At 48.8% G+C, this 27,652-nt stretch overlaps 3 protein-coding genes across 15 annotated transcripts in view; 2 read left to right on the top strand and 1 right to left on the bottom strand.

Moving 5' to 3' along the window:
* SPATA21 (spermatogenesis associated 21) overlaps positions 1-1,468 on the top strand; it is a 39,191-nt gene extending 37,723 nt beyond the window's left edge. For 5 of the 6 annotated variants that reach the window (XR_014807124.1, XR_014807126.1, XR_014807125.1 and 2 more), the window contains one exon: positions 64-241. Coding sequence is in view for 2 of the 6 variants with exons in the window: in XM_084962985.1 (XP_084819111.1) it covers positions 64-121 (58 nt within the window). In the remaining 4 variants the exon portion in view is untranslated. Of the gene's footprint in view, positions 1-63 lie in introns of all 6 variants that reach the window. The other variant, XM_084962986.1, reaches the window with a different exon arrangement.
* Positions 1-27,652, top strand: part of FAM131C (family with sequence similarity 131 member C) — a 301,322-nt gene that overhangs the window by 7,882 nt on the left and 265,788 nt on the right. The window lies entirely within an intron of this gene.
* Positions 784-27,246, bottom strand: SZRD1 (SUZ RNA binding domain containing 1). Of its 8 annotated transcripts, none has more exons than XM_084963007.1 (4): positions 27,169-27,246; positions 7,773-7,822; positions 5,893-6,147; positions 784-3,957 (listed from the first exon to the last, which is right to left on the bottom strand). In XM_084963007.1, exons 1-4 carry the CDS (start codon positions 27,217-27,219, stop codon positions 3,855-3,857), a joined length of 459 nt encoding a protein of 152 aa, XP_084819133.1. In that variant the 5' UTR covers positions 27,220-27,246; the 3' UTR covers positions 784-3,854. The 8 variants fall into 8 exon arrangements, with proteins under 8 accessions (XP_084819133.1, XP_005665101.1, XP_084819131.1 ...); XM_005665044.4 differs by having other exon boundaries at positions 5,893-6,144; XM_084963005.1 differs by lacking the exon at positions 27,169-27,246 and adding an exon at positions 26,636-26,754.

Genomic DNA, 27,652 nt, shown 5'->3' with positions numbered 1-27,652 from the left:
GACCACCTCCCCGTGGGCACTCAGGACTCATTTCCTCCCATCCTGCTCCACCTCTCTCCCCAGGGAACTCAGCTGTGACAGCAGAAAGTGGCTCAATTCTGTGCCGGCTCCAACCCACTGACCCTGCGGAACCTTGACTCTGGGCAGCTGCTCAGGGCCTGCAGACGGATGGGTCACCAGGCAGGGACCGCTGCTGGGTTTTGCTTTTGTGGCCTGGTAAGCCAATAAACAACTAACCTCAGCCTCTGTGCCTGGTGCCAGGGAGGCCCCAGGTTTTCACACTTCCACTCAGCTCTTAGAGTGCAGGGCCACAGCCTCCCTCAGGCTTTGGAGCCCCTGAAGCAAGACTCATCTTAAGACTCTGCTCAGGGTCAGGGTCCTGCTAGAGGTGGCCCTGGGTGCAAAGTCTTGACCTTCTGTGCACTCTCAAAGCACGTAACTGGGACTCCTCAGATGGCTGTCTCCTGCCTTGGACTGGGAGCCCTGCGAGGCACTTGCGCAAAGGGGACGGTGAACACAAGGGAAGTGCCTGGCAAAGACCCTGACCCTTAAAACAGGCAGACCCCATGGAAAGGCAGGAGGGGCCTCAGCCATGCTCTCACCAGCAGAAACCCAGTGGTCCCCATCCCTTGGAGCCTTGGCCCCCAACCCACACACCACCCCATCCTATTACCCAGAGAGTGAGCCCCTTCCTGGGACTGAGCAGAGGTAGCTCCCCAGTGGTTAAACAAGCAGCCACCCCAAGAGGTTAGGAGGCCAGAAACTGAAATAAGGACAAGGCTCTGACAAGTTTAAAACATGTATTTAAAATACAATTTATAAAATGCTTAATCTGCCGACTCAGGAGCCCGCGGTGCGGGGTGGGGTAGGGTGGGCAGCTGCCCGCTAGACCAGCAGAGCAGGACCGCAGGGGTGCGCCCCTCCCTCCCGCGCCCTTCTGTTCAGATTCCCAAGGGGCCCATGTGCACCCCTGGGATCACATGGCCAAAAACTGGCCCCCAAAGGTTTCCAGAGTCTCTGCCTACCAGGGAGGCTGGGGCAGCCCCGCCGGCCCATCCCTGAGCAGAGCATCCCCAGATGGGGCAGAGCAGGGTACGGCTGGGCTAGACAGGGCAGGGCGGGGCAGTGGGCTCTGGAAGGGGCTGATGGTAGCAGATAGGGTGTTGCCTCCTGCCTGCAGGTGGGGAGCACCCTGATTGAGTGGGCGGAGAAGGGTTGGTCACCAGGCCCAGACCCCCAGCTCCTTTGGTTATAGGCTGACATCAGAGTAGTGGCTCATGGGAAGCGGTTAGCTGGAAGGTCTGAGGCCTGGCTCACAGGGTTAGGGAGGAGCTGAGGGAAGGGGACAGTACCGTGAAGGCAGATAAAGGGGCAGCAGCCTCAGGTTTCTGCCCCCTACTCCCCTGGGGTTTTCCAAGCCAAAGCCTGCAGCTTACTTTAAAATTAAAAAAAAAAAAAAAAAAAAAAAGCACTTAAGGAAAGTTAGACAACTACAAAAAAAAGAAAAGAAACAAATCAAAAACCACCCACAGACACACAAAATCCAAACCGTTCTCCCATCTCCCCTCCCACCTCCCCCGAACACAACAGTTTCCTGTTTTCATTTCTTTCTTTTAAAAATGTTGCCTGCCGCCTCTCCATCTGGGAAGTCAGGATAAGACTGCTGGTGGGTGGTGACAGGCACATGGCGGGCAGAGCCCCATCTTTGGCCAGAGGGAGGTGGGCACATCAGTCCCTACTACATCCTTGACGCACAGACGCCCATCAGCAAGCCTTCCCTGGGCTCCCACGAGAGGAGGGAGGCAAGAACAGGTGGTCCCAACTGCTGAGCCATCAGCACTTCCGGCCTTCCCACCTGGCTCCCTCTGTCCCGTTCCCCCACGGACAAGGAGCGTCTTATCCTGGGCCAGAAACCGCTACTACATGAAGGATGGACACTATCCATTTCAAATGCGAAAACCTGTTCAGGGCAGTGGAACTGTAAAGACAGCAGCAACCTTCTCCTGTGGCCACTCCTCAAGGTCCTTTCCCCTTAGGACAGCCTGTGGGCATCACTTAACATCCTGCGGATTCCTACTGACTGAGGCTCTGTTCCAGCTCTGCGCACGGACAACTTCCTGGCTTCACACAGTTGTAAGGTTGTGCTGTGGACTAGCTGCTGGCCCAAGTGACAGCTGGCCTTTCCTCCTAAGGGGAAGATGGAGCGGGCCTGGCTGACATCCGCACAGGCAAGGCTGAGGGCCGGGCACACCAAAGGTGGAGCAAGCCTGCAAGAGCCAGCTTGCCACCTTGGCCACCGCAAGCTGCCCTGCTCACAAAAGTCACACCAACCACTCCAGAACTCATCTGCTGAGCGAGGAGACTGTCTGGCTGTCTGAGGGACATAAGGCGCGGTGCAATGGAAGAGATCGGAAAGCCTGAGCGGGGACAGACTGTACACACACAGCTGCTCTGGGCAGGGCCCTCTAAGCCTCTTCCACCTCAAAGAGCCAAAGTCTATCTCCTGGCTCCAAGGACAGAGGGGAAACTGCCTTTACTCCAGGCCCTTCTCAGGAAAAAGCAGTGGAGGACAGCAGAGGCCTAAGGGGAACCAGTCTGTCATGACCAATCTTTGCAAAATGCACAGCCTGTCTTTTCCCAAATGGATTCAGAACAGTCCGCTCTCAAGGCAGCAACTTCTCAAAGGAAATGTATCAGGCAGTAGTTAACAAGCTGATGCCATCAACAGAGATGGCCCTCCCCTGACCCTTGAGAGTTCTCGGCCTTGCTGGACTGGGAAGATCTGCCTACCTACTAAGCACACTAGGCAGGAGGCGCAGAATCCTGGAGGCAGAGTCTCTCCTGGCTTTCCTTGTGCCGATAGCACAATACTGCATAAATCTCACAGCCCACACTCCTAAAGCCGGGGAGTGCAGCCTCACTCCCTGCTCTCTTCTAGAAGTAGTAAGCCTGGCTGGTAGGGAACCATCCTGAGGGGTTTGGAAGGGGAAGTCTGTTCACTTTCCCTATCTCCCGAAATACTAGAGGTGAGGGGTTAGCACCCTCCCCAGGCTCTCTGAGCCTACAGAGTTACAGCCCAGTCTCCAGGTAGGGCCCGGATGCTCTGGGACTTAGCTGCAGGGAGGGAGGTATAGGCATGGGGTGCTCATCTGTCCCGGGGGCTGCAGAGCCCTGCCCCTTTTCTGGGCGGCAGTAAGAACACAGAAGCTAAGCTCACCAAAATCCTATTGGTTAATGTTTCTAGTGAATTGCCTAGAAACATTTTTAAATTGACTACCAAACTACCCTTTTTCTCAATTAAAAATTCATTAAACTGCTAAAACCCCTCCCATGCACTTTTTTTTTTCAAATCAAATATTTGTATAAACAAACAAAAATAGGAAGGAAAGGGAAAAAAAAGAAAGGATATTTTCAAATGGAACTTGCTTTTAAGTGATGAAGACATGCACTTGAGGGTGGGTGGATGGGAGTTCTCATTTGTGTTTGAAATTCAAAATTAATGAGCATGATAAACTGTTATTGCTGGCACTGGCTTTACCCCAAGTGGCCAAGTGGCACTGTCTGACTCTCTGAGTCCTTGGTGGGTCCCCTCAACCCTCCTCTAACCCCCACCCTTTCCCTTTCCATTGACTTGGGACAGCCCTTGTAGACATGCCAATCACAGTGGGAAGGGGGGGGGAGGGAGGTCACAGTGCATGGGGTTCAAGGTCACAGTGGGCGGAGCAAAGGGGATCACAGTGCAAGTAAGTCAGGTCGTTCCCTCTGCTCAAGTCCAGCTGTCTGCCACGGCAGTGCGACCCGCAGCGGACGACCCAGGAGGTGGTGATGGCGGCGGCATCCTTTCCAGCCCGCATTTATCTGCGCTGTTTGAAGCCTTGTGACCCATCAGGACCCAAAGGCTGTCTGATCACATTGTTGGGCTGCCTGCTGTCTTCAGGTTGGGAGATCCTGGTTGGCCTGAAGGGAAGAGGATGAGAGGAAGGCCTGAAAAAGGATATAAAAGAGGTCCCCAAATCTTTTTGCCATTTCCAGGGCTGTTCCTGCGGCACATGGAGGTTCCCAGGCTAGGGGTCGAATCGAAGCTGTAGCCGCTGGCCTGCACCAGAGCCACAGCAACGCTGGATCCGATCTGCGTCTGCAACCTACACCACAGCTCACGGCAACACCGGATCCTTAACCCACTGAGCAAGGCCAGGGATCGAACCCACAACCTCATGGTTCCTAGTTGGATTCGTTAACCGCTGAGCCACAATGGGAACTCCAGGTCCCCAAATCTTAAAATCAACCATTCATGCATCTGGGGCAGAAGCCACAATGGCTATCTGCCAATTCTGGCTCCCTGAGCCTGCCTCTCGGCAAGCCGACTTGGCACATCTGCAAGCTGGGAAGCCCCTGCAAGCATATGGGCAGATGGTGCATGTTCACCTCTGGCGCCTGCAGCACTCTCTCCCCGAGGCTGGCTCACCATCATTCACTGGGAGGGGGAGGGAGTGCTCAAGGGCTTGTCCTGTCCAAAGGCAGTGACCATGGACAGCACATCCTTCATAGAACTTCGTGGGACAGGAGTTCCCATTGTGGCGCAGCGGAAACAAATCTGACTAGGAACTATGAGGTTGCGGGTTCGATCCCTGGCCTCGCTCAGTGGGTTAAGGCTCAGTGGGTTGCTGTGAGCTGTGGTGTAGGTCACACGCGGCTTGGATATGATGTGGCTGTGGCTGTGGTGTAGGCTGGCAGCTGCAGCTCTGATTCGACCCCTCGCCTGGGAACCTCCATATGTCACGGGTGTGGCCCTAAAAAGACAAAAAAAAAAAAAAGGACTTCGTGGGACAAACTCCTCAGGCCAAGGTAAAGACCTCTAACCAAGAGTTCAGCAGGAGTTCCCATCATGGCGCAGCGGTCAACGAATCCGACTAGGAACCATGAGGTTGCAGGTTCGATCCCTGGTCTCGCTCAGTGGGTTAAGGATCTGGCGTTGCTGTGGCTCTGGTGTAGGCTGGTGGCTACAGTTCCGATTCGACCCCTAGCCTGGGAACCTCCATATATCTCGGGAAGCGGCCCTAAAAAAGACAAAAAGGAAAAAAAAAAAAGCTCAGCAGTGACCTGGTACCTGCCACTGCTGTGCTCCTGCTTCTCTCAAAATCAAAGGCTTAATGGTTGACCCGTATTACTATGGAACACTAAGAAAATGGAGTTTTTCTTCTTTGCTAAATGAAGGTTAAGAGAAGAGATAACGGAAGTCTATCAAAATAATGAAGACAGAGAAAGAAGGTACATAGCTTAGTTCTTCCAAGCCCCAGAATACCAAGCTCAAGGAGGCTTCTCAATGTTAGAAAGAAGCTGTTTCAACAAATACTGCTTTACTAGGTGACAAACTTACATAATGCAACCTCTAGGACTGCAGAGGGAAAAAAATGCCAGGAATAAAAAAGAATTTAGAAAATTCACAAAAACATCAGTGAGTCATTATGAGCCTGAGAAGATAACATCCAGAATTGTCATTTAACTGCACAACAAACGCATGAGGCAGCTACAAGCATTATCCCATTTTTTAGATTAGGCCATGAGCACATAGAGAGGTTCAGGAGCTCTAAGCACAAGAAAGTGGCAGGGGTGGACTCAAACTGGCTGATTTAGACTAAGTCCATGCCTTTAACCTTTATGCCACACTGCCCCCTGGTGCCTGCAGAGGCAGCATGCCAGCACCTTGTGACCTCAAAGCTTTCAAGGCAGTCTAGTGCAGACTACAAAGTCACCCCACCTGCCGGCTTGATGGCTGGAGCTGCGATGGTTCCAGCCTCTTCCAGCCTCGATTCTGCCTGCCCCTCCCTGCTCTGCACGCGGCCAGGCCTCCTCTTCCTCCTTAAGGTGGCCTGGTGGAGTGGCTACACTCACCTGTCGAGGATGGGTTTCTCTTGCTCCTCCTCGGGGCTGGCACTGCCCAGGATCCGCTTCCTGGCCTCCGCGTATTCTGCCTCCCGCTGTGCTAGGGACTTGACGGGAAGGGCTGGCCTGCTGGTGGAGTTGGGGCTGCTGACCACACCGTTGCTGGTGGGCCTCTTGAGGATGCGGATCTGTGGAGGGGGCCCCGTGGGAAGGCTATCGTCCTGAATCACAATGGGCACTTTGGGAGGAGATTTGGATTTCCTGCTGACAAAGAGCAAACACAGCTTCACAAGTCCTACCCTGGACTACAGGGGCCCCAGCCATTTCCCAAGCCCACTCCTCATCACTTTTTCCTCCCTTCCCCTCTTAATTCCATTCATTATTCTCTGGCCTCTGACCAAGGGGTTCTCAAAAGAGCAACCTTGCTTATAAATAATAGCTCACACAGCCCACAGGTGTGCTGCTCCGACCTAACCCCAGGCAAAGGGGGACAACACCAGCTCAACCTGGGGCTTCAAGCCCCAGGTTCATCAGTCACGTCAACCACCACATGGCGAAACATTTCTTATCCAGAATCCAATGGCCTCAGTTAAAATCCCAGCTTCCCTACACAGACCAGAGTGTAACAGGCCGGTGCGGTGGGCACCCCTTAGCTTGGGGGTCAGCAAAGTGTCCAAGGTTCCACAACACGTGCTCAAACCAAACACTACAAAGGAGCCAGCAGCTCTGCCGTCCCTGCCTGGCATCAAGACAGGAGTTACCAAACCGCCTCAGTCTTCTGGTGAGTGACCTGTGCCTCCCAGAGGTGAGCTACTCCAGACCACAGGTTCGCCTCTTGGGAGGAACCGAGCCCTCCCTCACCAGGGCTCTCCAGTCTGCTGGACGCGGCGGGGCTGGGGAGGAGGACGATCCTGGAAAGAGCGCTGGGCAGTGCTCTAAGGAAAAGCATTGCCCAAGGCTGGTGGATGTGCACATCAGGCATGTCCGCAGGGAGGACAACAACTCAGGAAGGGAAAGAAACGAAAGCCACAGAGGAACAAGGGGTCCAGGTGGGAATGGCCATCCCTCAACAGCCACAAAGACCCTCCCCAGAGCCGTCAACTAGCTTCTCCTCAGACCAAACAGCCCAAGGGGCCTGTTTTCAGAGCCTGGTTGTTAGGAAGGGTAGGGACCAGAGGGCTGCTGCCAGAGGAGCTGGAACGAGTCTCCAGTGGGACCGTTCGGCATGGCCAGGGAACTGTAACCGGGCGTTAGTGTGGTTGCTGAGCCGAGCAGACAGACAGGGAGCCAGCACTGCCATCGAGGAGGCCAGGAAAGCCAGCAGGCGGGCAGGGCACCCTGAGCACTTGGGGAGTGACTGTGCAGCCCATGGAGCAGGTCCAGAGGGGTCCTCTCCTCCTCCCCGCTGCAGCCTGTCCCTGAGGGACCTTGACAGGCTCCCCTGGGGCAAAGAGCTATCCTTCAAAGTCTTGAGGAACTCCTGACAATCTTTTCTTCCAAGATACCCTTGCAATGAATGCCCTGAGCCACCAAGTCACAGAGGGCCCAGGGGAATCATCTGTCCAAACTCCTGTGCCACAGAGAAAGAAAGTGACGTCCAAAACAGGAAACAACCCGCTCCAAACCTCAGAATGAGGCTCAAATGTAAGGCTTCTGGCTTGACACCCCACTCTCCATCTGACCAGCTCACATAGGGTGCCCACTAAGGGGTGAGGCAGGTGCGACACTCCAGCCTCACTCCCAAAGCCGCAAGCCACCATGTCCCTAAGGGAAGGGTTTTACTGCCCAGGAGCCTGACCTGACAAACCTAACAGCCAGCTGGAGAACAGCCGACTGCCCAGCTCTCGATGGCAGAGAGCGGGAGCCCTCAGACCAGACAGCAGCCTTACCTCTCCTTTTGTGTGATCTTCAGTTTTTTTTCCAACCGTCTGTCTATTTCCTAGAGGAAAAAAATGTATATAAAAAGAGGAAAAAAATCTCTCTCAAATAAAAACTTACGTCTTTATTTTCAGAGCTAAGGGCAGTGTCCTCTCAGACCAGGGACATTACTGTGTCCTTTGAAGTAATGGATGCAGCCCTCCCTTGACAAGACTCTGGGGTTTGGGGTCCTGACTCCCTGTGTCACCCTCCATCCCTGTGGCTGCGGTGAGAGTTCTAGCCCTCATCATTCACCTGGGTTCTTTGTACAACCTCCAACTAGTCTCCTGGGCTCCAGTCTGTCCTTCACAGAGCCACTCAAGTCAACTTTCCGAACATAAATCTGATGGTGTCACTTCCCCACTTAAAATGCTGCAACTGCTTGGCGGATCCAGTCCAAGCTCCTAAGCCTGCCTTGCCCACACATTCCTTTAGCTTCTAGTCCTGTTTTACACCCGAGCAAAACCCAGCTGTTGCTAACCCCCAACCAAGCCTGCTAGTCCACCTGCTTGCAATTCCGCCCCCTTGCAAATTCCCGTTCATCCTGCAGAACCCAGCTTGGATGCGCACCTCTCCTTTCTGAAGTCCTCTCTGATGCCATTCAGTTAAAATCACCTGCTCCTCAGACAAAAGCTCTCCCTTTTACATTCCTTCATGATCGTAGGTACCACATATTTTACGAGCTATTTTCTTTACTCGTAAGGACTTGAACTCTGTAATTAGCACCTAGCAAAAGGCCTAGAACAAAGCAGCAGCCTAATGTCTGTGGAACTGGGTGGGAATCAGAGTCCTCAGGCCCTCAGCACCAGGAATTCCGTGAAGCCTCACAGCCTCGGGTGTGAGCATCCATACACAGGTCAGGGGAAGCTATGCACAGAGCAAAGCCCAAACCTCCAGGCTCCTCAGCTGTCCCACTGCTTTTTCTTAAAAAGTCAAAACATCCCAACTCAACAGTTTTTAGTGAGGGCAAGACCACCCAACTGTTGGAGAGGAGCAATTATACGCAAAAGTACGTATTTCTCTGGAAAGCAGGATCTGTAACAGTGGTTCTCAACAGGGAGACTTTGCCCAGTGGGAATTTTGGCAACTTTGGAGACATTTTTAGGTGTCATTACTGGAGGGGAGGCGCTACTGGCATCTAGTGGGTTGAGGCCAAGGATGCCACTGAAATCCCACAATGCATAGAACAGTCCCACAGGAAAGAACTACCTAGCCCCAAATGTCAACAGTGCCAAGGTTGAGAAACCCTGATTCATAAGATGGATGTGATTTCTAAAAGAGTCTGTTACAGCAAAACACAGCAAGTTAAGAACCACTGCCTTGGAGTTCCCATCGTGGCGCAGTGGTTAACGAATCTGACTAGGAACCATGAGGTTGCGGGTTCGGTCCCTGCCCTTGCTCAGTGGGTTAACGATCCGGCGTTGCTGTGAGCTGTGGTGTAGGCCGCAGGCACGGCTCGGATCCCGCGTTGCTGTGGCTCTGGTGTAGGCCGGTGGCTACAGCTCCAATTCAACCCCTAGCCTGGGAACCTCCATATGCTGCGGAAGCGGCCCAAGAGATAGCAACAACAACAAAAAACAAAAAGACAAAAAAAAAAAAAAAAAAAAAGAACCACTGCCTTAGTAGAAAGTTTTTGAAATTTGCTGAGATCCAGCTCAGAGCCAGCTAGTTTTCACGAATGCTCTGTATGTCCTGAAATAGGCCATTGATGAGTGCAGTTCAAGCTGGGTAACTATATTGTTCAATTCTTCCACATTCTTACTGATTTGTTTCATCTATGGACTATGGAAAGAATGAGAATTATTCTTTTCAGTACATTAAAGCTTACTGTGAAATGATCTTTACCTTAAAATCTATATTATTTCATATTAATAAAGCCATGTCAATTTTCTTTTGGTTAGCATCCCCTGGAAGATGTTTTTCTCTCTTACTTCTTTTCTTTCCATGTCCTTATTTTTGTTCCCTGTACACAAATATGAACCTAGTCAGGGACTGAGCTCTCACCACAGCAGTGACCTGAGTCACTGCAGTAACACCAGATCCTTAACCCACTGAGCCACCAGGGAACTCATAGACTAACCATATGAAGCTGGACTTATATCAAATCTGACAATGACACACTGATGTTTAGATGTGTCAAAATTTTTTATTTTGAAGTTCCCTGGTGGCCTAGTAGTTAAGGACTGGGTGTTGTCATGCTGTAGCTTGGGTTTGTTTTTCTATTTTTTATTTTATTTTTTATCCTTTTAGGGCTGCACCTGTGGCACGTGGAGGTTTCTAGGCTAGGGGTCAAATCGGAGCTGTAGCTGCCAGCCTACGCCACAGTCACAGCAATGCTAGATCTGAGCCGCATCTTCAACCCACACCACAGTTCAAGGCAATGCTGGATCCTTAACCCACTGAGCGAAGCCAGGGATCGAACCTGTGTCCTCATGGATACTAGTCAGATTCATTTCCACTGAGCAAATGGGAATTCCTGTAGCTTGGGTTTGATCCCTGACCCAGGAACTTCTGCATGCCACGGGCACAGCCAAAAAAAAAAAAAAAATAAATGAATAAAACCAAATTTTTTGTTTTTAAGAAAGAACCAAAATATATTTAGGCAAGCACCACAAACTGTATTCTGAGTTCACAAAAACTCTCTAGACGGGGTAGGAAGCCTCAAGAATGAGAACCTCTCACTCAAGCTTGGAACACAAGTTGCCGCCCAATGACTGTTTAGTAACTGAATGGAAATGGGGCACCGAGGGTGAGAGAAAGACCTAGATGTTGTCTGTGAACAGACAGATTCACGCAAAGTGAATCTATGCCCCCAGCACAGTCCACCTCAGAAGTGTAATTCTTCTAAATTTTTGGATAAATACAGTGTTACTGTCTGCGTAAATACTATTTTTTTTAAACATGAGTTTAATGCCCTCTACTTTTTAAGGGCCTTTCAGGGCTTTCTACAAACAACTTACAGTTTTTCAAGTTCCATACTTTATCATTTTGCTCCAATATGAAAACGACACTTGCTATTCAAGTTTCTCCATCATAAGTGCAAGGTTTAGTATCTATGGGATTTAGATGTCTTCAAATAGGGTCAAACCCAAATACCTCCACAGGCTGGTAAGGAACCAAACTGCACACGCAGGGAGCACAGCACAGTGGGGAGGTGAGGGGGCCACAAGGCACCAAGGAACGCCCATCTCCCCTGCAGACAGGCAGCCAAGCCTGCGCTGGCAGGGCCAGGGCTGTTATTTTAGCAGATTTTTATGGAAAAGCTCTAAACTTTTAAACTTCATTCCATGAACTCTTGCTTTCATTTTGCTGTGACGGCCAAAGAAGACACATAGGCAAATGAGCCTAATCATTTGGTGATTTTTTAAAACACTGTGGTAAGATACACAGCACGTTAGCTGAATCTGAGAGGTCCATTCAGGTTTCCTGAGGAGGGCAAACTGCTTCCTTCTTTCTCTACCGCCTTGGGGAAGACAGAGAATCTGCCCAGGCTCAGCAAACAGAGCCTCGGTGGAGAAAAGCCCTTCAAGAGGGCATTGGACTATATCTTCGTACATGTGCCTCTGTCCCCAAACTAGAACACAACCAGAACACCTGGTGTGTAACATAAAACTACTGGCCTTTTTCTTTTTTCAGTCTCTTTGTCTTTTTAAGGCTGCACCTGAGGAATATGGAGGTTCCCAGGCTAGGGGTGCAATCGGAGCTGTAGCCACTGGCCTACACCACAGCCACAGCAATGCAGTATCTGATCTCATCTGTGACCTACCCCACAGCTCACGGCAATGCCAGATCTGATCCATAACCCACTGAGCAAGGCCAGGGATTGAACCCGCATCCTCATGGATCTTAGTGGGGTTCGTTAACCTCTGAGCCACAAAGGGAACTCCTAAAACTACTGGCTTTAAATGTAATGCTTTATGGCTGTCAGTACACCCTCCCAAACACTCATTTTCTGGTCACACCCAACCCCGTTTGATAGACCAAGTAGCTTTTATCCTTCACTGCCAGATGAGGGCAAAGGGGCTCAGGAAGGTTAAGGAACTTAGCCCAGGTCACACGGTGGTACATCATAGAGGTAGTCCTAGAACTAAGGCCTTTGGAGGCCCTACCCACCCATCATGCTGCTGCACCCCCACAAGTGCTCAAACCCCTGGAAATGCTGGGAAAGCCATTAGATACTGATTCCCTCTTTCTCAGAGTCCTTGAATTCTACAGGGCTCCCTGGCACTCCAATAACTACCTCTCCCGTTAACCTCCCTCACACCAGGCAGAATGGTTTATCAGTTGAGAAGGAATTCCTCCATCAGATGAGAAGACAGGATATAAACCCAACCGCTCTGGTGGCAAGTGGATCCTGGCTATCTCCAGACGGCCAGCTGGACACTTGCACACTCAGAGCTGTCCAAGCAGGAGAGGGAGTGCTCTGCCAGCAGCTGGAGAGGGCACTGCATCTCACTCTGGAATCTGTCCAGGTACCATGAGTCAGTCCATTCTCTCCTTGGACAAGGCCTTGCAATCAACCTGCTTTCAGATTTGTGATCTATAAAGCTGGACCGACTGGAAGCCTTCCTACAGGGCGCACTGCAAGGAGAATGCTTGTCTCCTCCAGAGATGCAAGAGTCCAAAGGAATTAAACAGGGTTCAGAATGTGTGAGGAAGGATCTAGTCATGGGCCCCAACAAGGAATCTAGTCACCTAAGGACACCCCCTCTTTTAAAGGATGCACACAGGCGGGGCCCAAGGTCAAGGCTCCTGTGTTAGAGGTCCAACTTTTATGGCTAATGGAAGAAACCCTAAGCTCATCACTTTATGTCTCTGCTCTGAGTGTAGAAGGGTTGCTTTGCTGGGGCACAAGGCAAGTGTTGGGGCATAAGCACTTCAGAGGTGAGGTGCTAAGAACATTTGATTTCCTGTGGCTTCTCCTTCTAGAAAGGCTCTTTACTTTCTATCAAGTAGCTTTGAACAGATTCCAGAAGATAATGCTCTGTGCTCTGAAAAAGTGAGGTGGACTCCTCTCTTTGGGTCAAAACCCTAAGTACAAGATCTGTTGTTACCAAGCACAGGTACCACTTCCCCGGGGGAGTTACACCTCTACAAAAGTGAGGTACATGCTTCTTGGTCTGAGAGAACAAACAAAACCAGAAAGAAAGAGTGGGGGCAGGAGGTTATGAAAAACTGTAGTGGGGAGCAAGGAATTCTGGACAGGGCTGGTCTGTAAAGGAGAGGCCACGCCACAAGGTGAGCAAAATGAGACATCAACCCCTGCAAATTCAACTCACCTCAGGAAGAAACACATTTTCCCTGGCTGCGGATACTCTTAATCCTCCAACGATTATGCTTTTGTGAACCTCCAGCAGAGAGCTGGGAATGGAAGCCAAGGAGGGGAAGGAGACACCTCAAACAGCCTAATTTGTTCGAAAGGAACAAAGGAGACAGAGGATCAGGATGCATGTGCAAGGGCAGGCAGATCACAAGGACAGCCTCACTCCTGTAACACTAAGAGGCGGATAAGAAAGGAAAAAAGAAAAGTGAGAAGGGGAGAGGTGAAGAAAGGCAGAGAAGAAAAACAGGCTAACTCTGGGTCTTGGTGCAAAGCACAGCAAACAGGGCACCATTACAGCTGTACTGTTCACTTTGGGATGGTGAAGCTCATTCAAACTAGCCAAACTTGTAAGAGATGGAGTGAACAAACCCAAATCCTCATGTGTAACACTGGGGGGTGGGGTGGGGTGGTGGTGGTGCTGTGTCCTGTCCTGCTACCGCCAGCTCCCTAGAACCCCCAACCCTGGTCCTGCTCCACCACAGCATCCCTCTCTCTGACACCAAAATCCCCCCGTACCAGTGTGGCCAAAATATCTCCAAAGAGTCCAAGTAATCTTGTACTGAACAGGGGTCTAAGAGGCACCCTTAATTCTTGGCTCTGAGTTAGGAAATAACATCAGCGACAGTTACTACTTCAGTAACTTTTCTCAGACAATTAGTCTGTCAGTTTCCATTTCAAAAGATGCTATTTTCTGTTTTCCTCTCAAATTCAAAGAATACTGACTGATCTTGGGCTCCCTGTGAAGCACTATGCCCCACAGGCTCATCTGGTCTTGTTCAGCGGTCCTGAATTGGGGAGCACATACGTGCAAGTAGACACTGGGGGGATCTGAAGAGACAGGCGCCCGGAGGGCACAACAAGCATTTCCCTCAGAACCAGAGCCTGAGAGGTCCTGACGAAAAACAAAGAGAAGATGCGACCACCTTCCAAGACGTTCTGGCTCCCAAACTCCCACCATAGCAGGCAGTGCCCAAGTGGTGTCTAATCCTGAATTTCAGTGTTGGGCAGGAATCCGCACCCACTCGCCCGGCTAAAAGACTGCCTAGTCAGGGTGTCCTGGGAGACAAGGCACCTCTGTCTCCCATAACACAACCCTGGATGGGATTCTGGCTCCTCCCTTGAGGGCCTCCATTTTAATTAGGAATAAAGCAAACAGAATCCTTGGGTAGAACCGGGAAAATTTGGTCTAAAATTATCAGATAAAAAGCTCTCTGTACTTTTATTTTATTTTTATTTTAATTAATTAATTTATTTATTTATTTTTGTCTTTTCTAGGGCTGTACCCATGGCATATGGAGGTTCCCAGGCTAGGGGTCTAATCAGAGCTGTAGCCACCGGCCTACGCCAGAGCCACAGCAATGCGGGATCCGAGCTCTGTCTGCGACCTACACCACAGCTCACGCCAACACCGGATCCTTAACCCACTGAGCAAGGCCAGGGATCGAACCTGCAACCTCATGGTTCCTAGTTGGATTCGTTAACCACTGCGCCATGACGGGAACTCTGTAACAGCTCTCTGTACTTTTAGAGGGCACTACCGGTCATTTTGAGTTCAGATGTGCAATCTACAGAGACTTTTCCAAACAACCTTCACAATCCATGTGTTTAACTCTGTGCTTCATTCCTGCCTTATTTCTCTATAGCAGTGGCATGACAGTGACAGTGACAGTGTCCTGCCCCAACAGGGCCGGCCATGTCCAATGCTTCTGCTTAACTCCCCCTCTGCAGCTAGCTCTAGGGAGGGAAGCACCCTGGAGTCACATTGCCCCAGGTTTGACTCTACAGTGATGCCTCAGGATCACCGTAGGGTTCAAAACATTAGCTCAACTCCTGAGCAAACCTGACCGGGTAAGTCAGGAAAACTGAAACGCAGAATGCAGAGGTTGAGACAAAGGAGATCTGTGGGGCACAGCTAGGCCACCGGGTTCCATTTCTCACAAAACATTCCTCCTTCCTCTGTTACTCCCAAAGCAAAGAAAAACATTCCACTTTAATTCCGTGGGTCACTGTAGGGCACAGGATATAGTTCTAAAGCTCCCTGCCTAAGGAAGTCGAGGCTTTGTTAATGTATATCAAGGCCATTCTCCCTTTGCTTCGCTGTGACAAAAAAGCTGGAGACAAACATTTATGGAAAACCTGGTATAAAGTAGGAGATGTGCTAGAAGCTGAGACTCAGAGATGAGGAAGGCAATCCCTGCTGAGGAGGAGGAGAGCCCAACCAACGGGGAGAAGACAGATAAATGAACCACAGTTGCTGTATTAGGTGTATACTCTGTGTTTTGGAAAGAAAAATGAAGAGAGGGAATGATCTTGCCACGAGAAGTCAGGGGAAGCTGCAGGAACTTAAGGATTTGAGTTTCAAGGAGAAGAGAAGGGGCATCAAAAAAGTTGGGAAGAAAGAATGAAAACATGGAGTCCCTGCTGTGGCGGCATAAGGATCGACAGAGTCTATGCAGGTTTCATCCCTGGCCTGGCACAGTGGGTTAAAGGATTCAGCATTGCCAAGGCCGTGGCACAGGTTGCAACTGTGGCTTGGATCTGATCCCTGGCCTGGGAACTCCATACACCACAGGGTGGCCAAAAAAGAAAAGAAAAGAAAAGAAAAGAAAAAAAAAAAGAATGAAAACATAAATAGAAGGAAAGAAAAAAAGAGACCCAAAACAAGATACTTCTTAAATGGAGATACTCAAATCTAAAAAGGTATCTTATAATGGACCCATCTCTCTTTCAATCTAAGTTTGGAAAACCATCTGAGATTACTTTAGCTGCAGTCAGCAATGGTTCTTATTAGTTGGTATCAACACTACTCAAAAAGCTACTGCAGAAAATTAGTTATAACTCCTAGGGCCAGTAAGATATGAACTGGAAGAAATTAGGGGCACTAGAAAACCATGAAGGGCTTTGGGGTGGTGTGCTGTTAAAGATCAAACAATTCATATTTGCTCGTAAGGGAAAACCACTTCCTGCTTTCTTTTCCAGGTTTGCTACAGCTTTCAGGACTTGTCTGAGCTTGCCCAGAAGGGGGAATCCTTTGGGCACATTCTCCTCCGCACCAGACCTAGTCACACCGCCCAGTACAGTGCTGATGGCCATGCGAGGCTGCTAATAAGTACTTGATCATGGCCAGTCCAAAATGAGATGTGCTTTAAGTGCCAAGTACACAGCAAACTGCCCGGACTTAGTACAAAAGAGAGTAAAAGAGCTCATTAATCTATCTTTAATACTGATTATATGTTGACATGATACTACTTTGTATATATGGGGTTAAGTTACAAATATTAACACTCCTTCATACTTTTTCAAATGTGGCTTCTAGAAATTTTTACATTACTTATGTGGCTGGCATGATACTTCGAGTGGACAATGCTGCTTTAGATCAAACCTTAGAGTAAGATATATCTCTGCTGTACATTCATCTTTCAGTAACTATAGACTGAGCTCCTTAAGGACTCAAGAGTCATGTTTTTTACTGATGTGCAAAGCCTACTCTGTTGGGTCCTATTTGTCATGTCGGCAGAACAGCAACTAGCATTCATCCAGTGTCCAAAGTGTGGCTCAGGCCCCTGCTCTGTGTAACACTCACCACCTCACTTCAATCCTCCTTTTTTTCGTCTTTTTTTTTTTTCAAGGGCTGCACCCTCAGCACATAGAGGTTCCCAGGCTACAGGTCAAATTGGAGCCATAGCCGCTGGTCTATGCCACAGCCACAGCCATGCCAGATCCAAGCCTCGTCTGTGACCCACACCACAGCTCACGGCAACGCTGGATCCTTAACCCACTGATCGAGGCCAGGGATCAAACTGCAACCTCATGGTTCCTAGTCGGAGTTGTTTCCGCTGCACCATAACGGGAACTACAGTCCTTTACTTTATAAAAGAGTAGAAGAGGCAGGGATGAGAGGAACATGCTGAGCCCAAACCCTGGAATAAAACAGGAGGCAGAGTCTAATGGGGCTCCCCTTTCTCCATGTTTACTACTGCTTTCTCCTTTCGGTTTTCATACAATGCTAAGCAACACAACTCAAAACAGTGCACGTTATTAGTCCTCTGGGGCACCAAGAAAGAGACCCCCCCAGCCAGTTTTGTCACACCCTAAGGAAACAAAGGCCACACCCTCAGGGGCTGGAAAGTGGCCCTGACACTAAGAGTGACAACACTCTCTGCTCCAACACTGTCTTCCAGTGATGCTCTACTTGGAGCTTTATTTAACTCTCATCACTAGGCAAGGCAGATTTTATAGATCTAATATTACAAATGAGGAAAACGAAGCTGAGAGAGAGGGAGTGATAAAATAAAAATTATTTTAAGGCAAGACAAGAAAAATTTAAGCATAAAAGTTTCCTCTGTGTAAATCAACTACACTTTGACTAAAAAAAAAAAAGTCTCCTCAAGGAGTTCCTACTGTGGTGCAGTGGGTTAAAGAAGGATCTGGCATAGGTCACAGCTGCTGCTCAGATTCAATCCCCGGCCTGGGAACTTCCATGTGCCATGGGTGCGGCCATTAAATACAATTTAATAAAAGTTTCCTTTGCTGGTTTGGGCCTCCTCCCTCCCAAGCGTGCATTGTGCACCTACATTACACACTAACCAGACCTTCCCAATGGTAGAAATACCTGCTCAGCCATAAAGATTAATTTTTCTTCTGGAGTTGGCCATTTAATTCCATAGCAGATAATATTCCTTTCTCAATTCTGTAAAAAGTCAGAATGACCCACAACTCACCTTGCGCAGGCAAACCTTTTAGGTGAACTCTACGCACAATGCCGACAGGCAATTTCCTTTTAGAGAGTGACTGGTATAGAACAGACGCCTCGGACCACCTGGGGAGATCCTGGACCACAACTAATGGAAATTCTTAGCTGCAATACTTAGTTAAGGGCTCATTAATGGGACTAGCTATATCACTTGTAGTCTGTCTATTTTACAAGATTATTTTTTCTTGCACTATCAAATGTGTAACTGAGCCTCCAATAAAATTAACTATGGCTGGAGTTCTCTTGTGACGTAGCAGGTTAAGGATCTGGCACTGTCACTGCAACAGCCTGCATTGCTGCTGTGAAGAGGGTGTGATCCCTGGCATGGGAACTTTTGCATGTCATGGGCATGGCCAAAAAGAAAAAAAAAAAGGAGATCCCTCTGTAGGTCAGTGGGTTATGAATCCAACCAGTATCCTTGAGGATGTGGGTTCTATCCCTCGCCTTGCTCAGTGGGCTGGGGATCTGGCATTTGCTGTGAGCTGTGGTGTAGGTTGCAGACATGGCTCTGATCTGGTATTGCTGTGGCTGTGGCTGTCAGCTGCAGCTCTGATTGAACCCCTAGCCTGGGAACTTGCATATGCCACGCAGGTAAAACCCTAAAAAAAGAGAAAATGAAAAAAAAGAAAAAAAATTAACCATGACTAAGTGACTTGAAACAACTGACCAAATCTGCAGTTCTGTGAGATCAGTGACTACAACAGTCTAACTCTAGATATGGGAAGAGGCAACAAGAGGGAGCCATTTCTTGGACCACAAAAGACTAGTAAATCTGGTGGTCCAGAGGATTTTGGTTACTGTTAACAAGGCCTAGTCCAGTAATAGCCCAGTAAGTGGCCTATCAATGACATGCTCACCAGACCGAGGAATGAGCATTCCTAGCACTCATCAGGCAAACTGGTCATAAAATGCCTCCCCAACCTCAGTTGAAATTAAGACCAAAAGGGAAGGGACTGTAAATTAAAGAGTGCTGCCCACCATCCAGTTCTACAAGAATCAAGCCATTAGCCACTGCAGTCACTGACCCACACTGATTCACAACACACCGTGAAGGAATTCAGGGTGAAGATCAGGATGAGGACTTTTGTGCTCTGGGAAAACTGGCAGAAGTGACCCTCAGATAGTCAGATATTTTCAGGAAAAAGCTTTATGTGTCTTTTTTTTTGGTCTTTTTCAGGTCGCACCCACAGCACCCGCAGCACATGGATGTTTCCAGGCTAGGGGTCGAATCGGAGCTGTAGCCACCAGCCCGCACCACAGCCACAGCAACGCCAAATCCGAGCCGCATCTGCGACCTACACCATAGCTTACGGCAACACCAGATCCTTAACCTACTGAGCAAGGCCAGGGATTGAACCCACAACTCCACGGTTCCTAGTCAGATTCGTTAACCACTGAGCCATGATGGGAACGGGAAAAAGCTTTATGAACCCAGGTTCTCACATCTTCCCATACTTAGAAAGCACTAAAATCATTAACTAAGATGCCTGTTCCTGAACAGCAGCAACCTTCAAGATGTGTGCCTGAGTTACATGTATCCACTGACCTCCCTGCTTACCTCTTCGGAACAGTTCTCAGAGCTACGTGAGAGACTGTCTCCTGGGTTATAATCCGCAGGTTGACTAGAATAAAGTGTTCATTTCTTTCTTAGACTGACTATTAACTTTTTGTTGACAGCAAGTAGTGATCTGCCCCCAAATCAGACCTGACACTTGAACCCTTAGCTGAGACTTCTGGCTTCTCCTGCCATGGATGGATACAGTGGGTCACTGACTGGCAGAGGCGACCCATCCTTTCTTGATACTTCTTAGAATGAACATAGAAAGGCTCCTCTCGGAGTTCCCGTCGTGGCGCAGTGGTTAACGAATCCGACTAGGAACCATGAGGTTGCGGGTTCGATCCCTGCCCTTGCTCAGTGGGTTAACGATCCGGCGTTGCCGTGAGCTGTGGTGTAGGTTGCAGACGCGGCTCGGATCCCGCGTTGCTGTGGCTCTGGCGTAGGCCGGCGGCTACAGCTCCGATTCAACCCCTAGCCTGGGAACCTCCATATGCCGCGGGAGCGGCCCAAGAAATAGCAGCAACAACAACAACAACAAAAAGACAAAAAAAAAAAAAAAAAAAAAAAAAGAAAGGCTCCTCTCTCAAAGAAAATATCAGGCATACAGACTTTGGGGGATGGAGCAAAGTCACTATTACCCCAACCCCCTGTACCCCAGGTTTTATTCAAGCATCCAAGAGTGCCTTCACCAAAGGCTAGTTAGAAGCATGGCACTCAGCATGGGCAGGAAACCCAATGCCTCTAGGGCCAAGCCAATAATGCAGACAGGACAGAAGGCCACAGGTAACACAAAAGGTAGGTAACATGGGCGGGGCGGGAAAGGACTGTGGAGGAGAGGAGAAGAATCAAGACCTTGGTAAAAGCATTCGGAATCAATATTTTATGTATGTATGTATATATGTATGTCTTTTTGCCATTTACTGGGCTGCTCCCATGGTATATGGAGGTTCCCAGGCTAGGGGTCGAATTGGGGCTGTAGCCGCCGGCCTAGGCCAGAGCCACAGCAATGCTGGATCCAAGCCGCGTCTGCAACCTACACCACAGCTCATGGCAACGCCGGATCCTTAACCCACTGAGCGGGGCCAGGGATGGAACCTGCAACCTCATGGTTCCCAGTCAGATTCACTAACCACTGAGCCATGACGGGAACTCCCAGAATCAATATTTTAAAAACAATGTCCATCCCCCCCCACCCCCCCGTCCCTTGGAAGAAGTCTACAGGCCAAATACCCACGGGCTGTCAGTTAGAACTCTAGATACAGGGATCCTAAGTTAGCAGAGTTGTTCAATCTTCTCAAGAGATCTGAGCAAAAATTTGCGTTCTTTCTCCACATGGCCAGATGTTAAAAAGTTGTTTCCCATTTATAATACAGAGGGATTTGGGAGTTCACAGCATCTCACTTGCAGTCATGGTTTAGTACGACAACTAACAGCAGCACTGGGATTTGGGAGTTCACAGCATCTCACTTGCAGTCATGGTTTAGTATGACAACTAACAGCAGCACTGTCCTTTTGGCTTTTGAGCACAGAGTTCAAGTTTCTTAGATACACGAAATTTATTAGCTTATCATCCAGGCTACAGAAGCAGGAGGTTAATCCCAGGCAGAACAAATACAATACTTCAAAAGAACTAGTAACTAAAACATCCTAAAGCACTTAACTATCTTCTAAGAAGCAAAGGCAAACAAACTGTCCCCAAAGATCCCTAAGCATGGGTTCAGGATGCCAAAAGCCTCGGCCGAAGTCAACCATGTGATATCCTCTCCCGAACACTAAGAACAACAGGACCTACACCTCACCAGGTCATGAGATGCAATGGGATTATGAATGTAAAAATGTACCCCCTGCCAGTAACAAGCCCTCAAGATGCTATCTGAGAAGCCCTTCCGGAGATGGCCAGAGGGATTTGGGAGTTCACAGGTTTGTAGGCAGTGTTCATTCACCAGGGAGATGTGCAGCTAAGCAGCAGAGACAGAACTGACAGCTGGAGGGTCACACATGCTTTTATAAGTCAAGAAGGCCAGAGCATCAGGGCTGGGAATTTGGCTCTCAAGGTCTATGAAGAGCAATGATAGTCCTGACATTTCCAGAGTCACAACTGTCCTGTATAATTTTATCTAAGGATCACATCCCTGAAGAATGCAATTTTTTTTTTTTTTTTTTTGGTCTTTTTGCCTTTTCTAGGGCCGCTCCCACGGCATACGGAGGTTCCCAGGCTAGGGGTCTAATCGGATCACACCAGAGCCACAGCGATGCGGGATCCAAGCTGCATGTGCGACCTACACCACAGCTCACGGCATCACTGGATCCTTAATCCACTGAGCAAGGTCAGTGATCGAACCCCACAACCTCATGGTTCCTAGTCAGTTTCGTTAACCACTGAGCCACAATGCGGAACTCCTGAAGACTGCAATTTTTTTTAACTGTACATATTTATCATTTCTTTGAAAAGGAATGATTATTTCCTGTGTTCGTTTTTATAATGGAAAGAGTTTTGGGGAGTTCCCGTCATGGCTCAGTGGAAACAAATCTAACATCCATGAAGATGCAGGTTCCATCCCTGGCCTTGCTCAGTGGGTTAAGGATCCAGTGTTGCCATGAGCTGTGGTGTAGGTCACAGACTTGGATTGGATCTGGACTTGCTGTGGCTGTGGTGTAGGCTGGCAACTGCAGCTTGGATTTGACGGTGAGCCTGGGAACCTCCATTTAGAAAAAAAAAAAAAGGGTTTTGGGTGTGGGGAGGATAGCTTACTGTGAGGTACATTTTAAAATGTCTAACCCTCAGAGATAAGACTCTTTAGGCACATACAGACCACTGCTGGAATTTGTGGCTAATTTTTGTGGTGCCTGGTTTTAATCTTTATCCTGGATGTTAAGAAGAATGCTTGGTAGAGGCTAGCAGAATTAAAAAACACTTGGGGAGAGAAATCTCTATAGTTACCATTTAAAAAAAAATAATTTCATTTGGCATTTTGGCCACAGACATAAATAGCTAAACTCAATCTTCTCCCAGGAAACCGACTACTCCACCTTGTGAAGACTAGCTAACTGATATGGTCAGGAACTGACATTAACTGTGGGGGGCCCACCGGTATAGAGGTAGAAACTGGAAAGAAAGGACTGGCCCCAAGAACACTTTTGAGTCATCAGATCTAGACAACTGGAGCGACTTTTCTCTTGCAGGAGTTTAGCAAAAGCTTTAGAAAGATTCTTACACACTTAGTTCTGTCCTGTTGTAGAAGCAAAAGCAACTTTCTCTGAATTCCAACCCACAGCAACCATGGCAGCTCTCTTGAAACCCAGAGCACGCTGGGAACAAGGACCCCCCCCCAAGCAGCCTAAAAGAAAAGAACTGAGCAGTTACGAGTGAAAAGCTCATTATCCTCATTTCTTTAAAACCACAGTGAACCATCATTTTCCAGAGTCCCAGGGACAGACTGTTCAGCATAATCACGTCTAAACTAGCCAAATGCTTTACAGAAATAGCCCTCTGAAGACATCAGGCCCTAGAACTCAATCTTCCCAAAAGGACCAGAAAAAGCTTTAGAAATAGCATTTTAGAAACGGCTCCTTTGAGCAAGGTATACCTGGATTTGTGCTTTCTGATACCACAAATCTCAAATGCCTTCTTTATTTAAGCCATAAGGAAATCAGCACCAGGATGCCCCCAAATAACTAGTATTTGCCCACTACCCACAGCCACAGCCATGATGACAGCAATTACGGTAGCACTAACTAAAGACCCCAGAGGTGGCAGCCATACTTCAGGGAGAACAGCCCCTAAAGGTAAGTAAATCAAAGTTCTTATCTCTTAAATTTAAAAACCTAACTATGCCACTACTCTGCTTTATTTATTTATTTATGCTTTTTTTCCCCTCCAAGGGTCGAACCCGAGGCATATGGAAGTTCCCAGGCTAGGGGTCTAATCATAGCTGCAGTTGCCAGCCTACACCACAGCTCACAGCAATGCCAGATTCTTAACCCTCTGAGCGAAGGCCAAGGATTGAACCCACATCCTCACCGATACTAGTCGGATTCATTTCTGGTGGGCCACAATGGGAGCTCCAATACTCTGCTTAAAAAAAAAAAAAAAAAAAAAAAAAAAAAAAGAGCCACCAAAGCTCTCCTTTGCTTTCAGGACAAAGTCCAAGTTCCCCAGAACCAAGAACAAGGACGCACTTCCTGATCTGGCTGCTGCACACCTCTTGGGCCTCATCTCCTTCCACTCAGCCCTGCCAACTCTGTATCCCCCGCCAGAAGGAAATACCAGTAGCTCTCCAAGTGCTGCACTCTTCTCTCACTGCCTCCTTACCTATGTGTGTACTGGCCCTAAACTCTACCTGTTCCTCCCTGACTTGCTACTGCTCTTTTTTTATTTTTTAAATTAAGGAGGAATTCTTTTATTTTGTTTTTGTTTTTTTGGCCTCGCCCATGGCATGTGGAAGTTCCTGGGCCAGGTATTGAACAGCACTACAGCAGAGACCTGAGTGGCTGCGGTGACAATGCTGGATCCTTAACCTGCTGCACAAGGAAACTCCTTAACTAGCTTTTAGAAAGGCTTTGATTTTAACCTTTCTCCCCCTCTAACTTCTACTCCATGCTTGCACAGTAATAATTAACCACTGCCAGATGTCTTAAGAATGTAACCTCTGATAACATCACTGATGCACAAGTCTAAGTCGTTTTTCAGAACAAGGTGATCTTTGCAGGTTCCACGTCCAGACCACCAGGTCACAGACCACCAGGCAGGAGGCAGGTAGACTAGCCTGCTCCTGGAACTGTGCTTAGGAAATGTCCTAAGAGAAAGATTAACCACTAGCTTCCCCTCTCTTTCCCTTTTAAAAATTCTTAACTAAAAGACCAAGTTGGTGTTGGTTTGAGTCTTGTCCCCCACCCCCCTGTTTAGCACCTTGCAATACAATCCTTACTTTGCTGTGCTGTGAGCATACGGGTCCTTTTCAAATTGAGCAAATTGGGAATTCCCACTGTGGTGTAGTGGGTTAAGGATCCGGCACTGCTGCAGCTGTGGTGTAGACTGCAGCTCCAGCTCGGATTTGATCCCTGGCCGTGGGAGCAGCCCAAAAAATGGGAAAGAAAAACAAAAAACAAAAAAACGGAGCAAACTAATGGCGCTTCCCTGTGGTGTGATGGGATAAGGGTCTGGTATTGTCACTGTAGCGGCTGGGATGGCTGCTATGGTACAGGTCCCATCCCTGACCTAGGGAATTTCCGCATGCGGCCAAAAAAATTGAACAAATTATTGATCTGATTTTGGAGGAAGTACAAAGATATCTTCCAATTACAAAATGTGCTATTTGGACTGGGTCACTTTGCTGTACAGCAGAAATTGACAGAACACTGCAAAGGAATTATACTTTAATAAAACACAACAAAAACACAATGTTCTATTTGTCCCTTGAGATGTGCTTAAGACAAAGGACACCATTTAGAGTTTGAATCGACATTAACTCAATTCGACATTTTCATTTCTCCCAAAGGCAGTATTATTTTGAAAGACGCATTTCCTTGGAGTTCCCTTCATGGTGCAGCAGAAATGAATATGACTAGGAACCATGAGGTTGCGGGTTCGATCCCTGGCTTTGCTCAGTGGGTTAAGGATCCAGCATTGCCCTGAGTTGTGGTGTGGGTCACAGACCCGGCTCAGATCCCATGCTGCTGTTGCTGTGGTGTAGGCTGGCGGCTACAGCTCCAGATTAGACCACTAGCCTGGGAACTCCATATGCCGTGGGTGTAGCCCTAAAAAACCAAAAACACACACACAAAAAAGAAGCATTTCCTTGATGGAATGCAAGTTATATTTTTTTGAATTGTCCTTTGATTGAAGATGTATCTCCTTGGGAGAACAGGTAAAGGGGGCAATTTTATATCAGGTAAGTGTCTGTCATACTAAAAGCAAAAAGACTATTTACAGAATATTTGAGGTTAAATCTTACATCTCTGGTGTCCATTTAGCTATAAAGTGCGGGAGTGGGCTAGCTGTTCTTTAAGCAGCTTACCTGTTCTGAAAAACTAAAGCAATCCTCAGTTTCTGAACCCTACATTCATTTTTGTTCTTCTCATTTTCTTCTTCTTTAATGTCAGAAACTTATGTCCCTTTGAAACAAGTGAGAAAAAAACAAAGAAAGGACAAGATGCTCAAGAAACTTATCATTTGAGTCATTCCAACTGTAAACCAAACTTTTTTGCAGGGAGCAGCATGAAGGGTCCTGAATGATTCACTCACACCTGTGGCAGGCGCCAATAAACGCCTCTGGCAGAGATTGTGAATTCTCTAGCACAAAATTACTGCTAAGCACTCTGTCTAGCACATGGCAGACCTCCTAAATGTTTGTTGATTGAAAAATACCTAGCTGACACCTGTTGCCCTCTATAAAATCTTTCGATTGCTCTCCCTACTCAAGCCACAAATCCAAGAAAGATGGCTGGCCCGTAAGAACTATACAAAATACCTCCTGAACGAAATCAATTCTTCAAATCCTCAATCATGCTAAGTGGGGAAAAAAACACCTTGAGAGAAATGCTTGAACCACCACCAGCAAAAACTTCAAAGTCAAAATTTCAACATTAAGGGAATGTTAAGGGAGTGCATCCATTTCTTGGTCTCTTCAAGCGCTGACAAGCACCCTCAAAGGAGCTTGATGAAAAAAACAAAAACAAAACCCACCTTCTGTTGTTCTATTCCGGTAACACTCGGCTCTCCACGCCCTACTCCCGACACATAAACCTTCAAGGTGGATGTCACTCGAGCCAGAACTGAACAATGAACACGAGGAGGACAAAACCAAAAAGACATCTCCCCACCTTCACAAGGATCACCACAGAACCGCAAACTCTGAGAAAACCAAATTAAACGCGAACCTAATAGAACTGACTATTCCGGCTTGAAACAGAGTATGTTTCCTACAGCTTGTGGAGGCAAACAAAACTCCGAAAAGCAAAGTCGAACGGTCCATTTCTCCCCTCCCTTCCCAGGAATGCAGCTACTTTACATATCACACCCCTCCCCCCTCGACCCCGGCAATCACTCTGCGAGACCCTTCCCCGGTGATCGGATCGTTGGGTGCGCCTCGGGGAGAAAGGCTGGCCGCTAGGCTTTCGGTTGTTCCGGCAGGGTCCCCGGGAGACCAGCCTGCCAGAGCGCTCAGTAAAATTAAAAGAGGAAAAACCCAGACTCGCCCACCGTGGCGGATGACGCAAAGCGGTGGGGGATTTTAGCATGCCCAGAAATGACTCGATTTCCTCTTGCTCTTCTCCGGGGCCAGATTTGCCTCCTGGGTCCGCGCATTCCCTCCCCCCACCCCCCGCCCCCGCCAAGTGGTGTGTCGCTCCTAGTCGGAGCACATGAACTTTAAAATGGTGCTTTGCACAGGGGACCGACAGGGAAAAGAGGAGTCGGGTCAAAGGCGCCTGGGGCGGGCTAGCGGGCGCCAGGAAAAGAGGTCCTAGTGGCGGGTGGGGCGCCCCGGATGACGCGCACGCCGGTAGGGAGTAGGGAGTGGAAGGAAGAGCACCAGGCAAAAGTGCAGGGAGAAATGGAACGTGGCCCCTTTAAGAGGCCTTCACCGAGCTCAGGAACCGGGGGCCTCTCCTTCACCCCCGGCCCGGCGTGTGGGGCCCTTCCTCAGGGAGAACCATCCCCAGACCCGCTCCCCCGAGGCTTTCCTCACGCCAGGTCCCGCCCGGCCCAGCCCCGGGGCGGCGGCTCCTCCTTACCCCGCTGTCTGCCGCCTCCTCCCAGCTCTCAGCGACCTCCTCATCTTCCATCTTACTCGCCGCTTTCCCTCCTCCCCCACCCCCTCCCCGCGCCTGCGTCCTGAAGCGCGCCTTGGTCGCGGGCGCCGGCACGCAGGGCTTTGCTCAATGAACCCCGCCCCCTGTCAAGCCCGGAAGAGGCTCCAGGCCAAGGCCCAGGAACGTCAAGGAAGCCATCTTGGAAAAGGGAAAGCATAAAGTTGCCATTTTTCTTAAGGGCAATGTGTCATTTCTCTTGCCGAATGGGAGTCCCTGTGAAGTCATCCTCTTTAGTATGGGAAGTGTGTTCTTTAGAACCATCTTTTCCAAGGGCAGGAAATTACTCTTTTTTTTCTTTTAAGGTGTAGTTTCCTAAGCTGCAGATTATGGTTTTTTCCAAAATTTTGAAAACATATGTATACCTCGACAAAGTGAAATAGCGGACATAACACTGTCCAGTTTAAAC

This window comes from Sus scrofa, chromosome 6 (assembly GCF_054392235.1).
Source record: "Sus scrofa isolate SSC_HxYL_T2T_F1_AM1 chromosome 6, Sscrofa_HxYL_maternal_Yorkshire_Landrace_v2.0, whole genome shotgun sequence".
Taxonomy (NCBI): domain Eukaryota; kingdom Metazoa; phylum Chordata; class Mammalia; order Artiodactyla; family Suidae; genus Sus; species Sus scrofa.
Note: the sequence above shows the minus strand (reverse complement) of the source record. Positions and strands in the feature narration are given on the sequence as shown.

What these genes read in the sequence shown, in the direction of transcription:
- SZRD1 (XM_084963003.1), bottom strand. Translation starts at nt 26,248, where the DNA reads ATGTCTTTTTGGTTTTGTCCTCCTCGTGTTCATTGTTCAGTTCTGGCT. An exon ending in CCGGAATAGAACAACAGAAG is followed by an intron (nt 7,823 to 26,119) that starts GTGGGTTTTGTT and finishes TTTTTCCTCTAG; the next exon opens with GAAATAGACAGACGGTTGGA. An exon ending in GAGAAACCCATCCTCGACAG is followed by an intron (nt 3,958 to 5,892) that starts GTGAGTGTAGCC and finishes TCTTCCCTTCAG; the next exon opens with GCCAACCAGGATCTCCCAAC.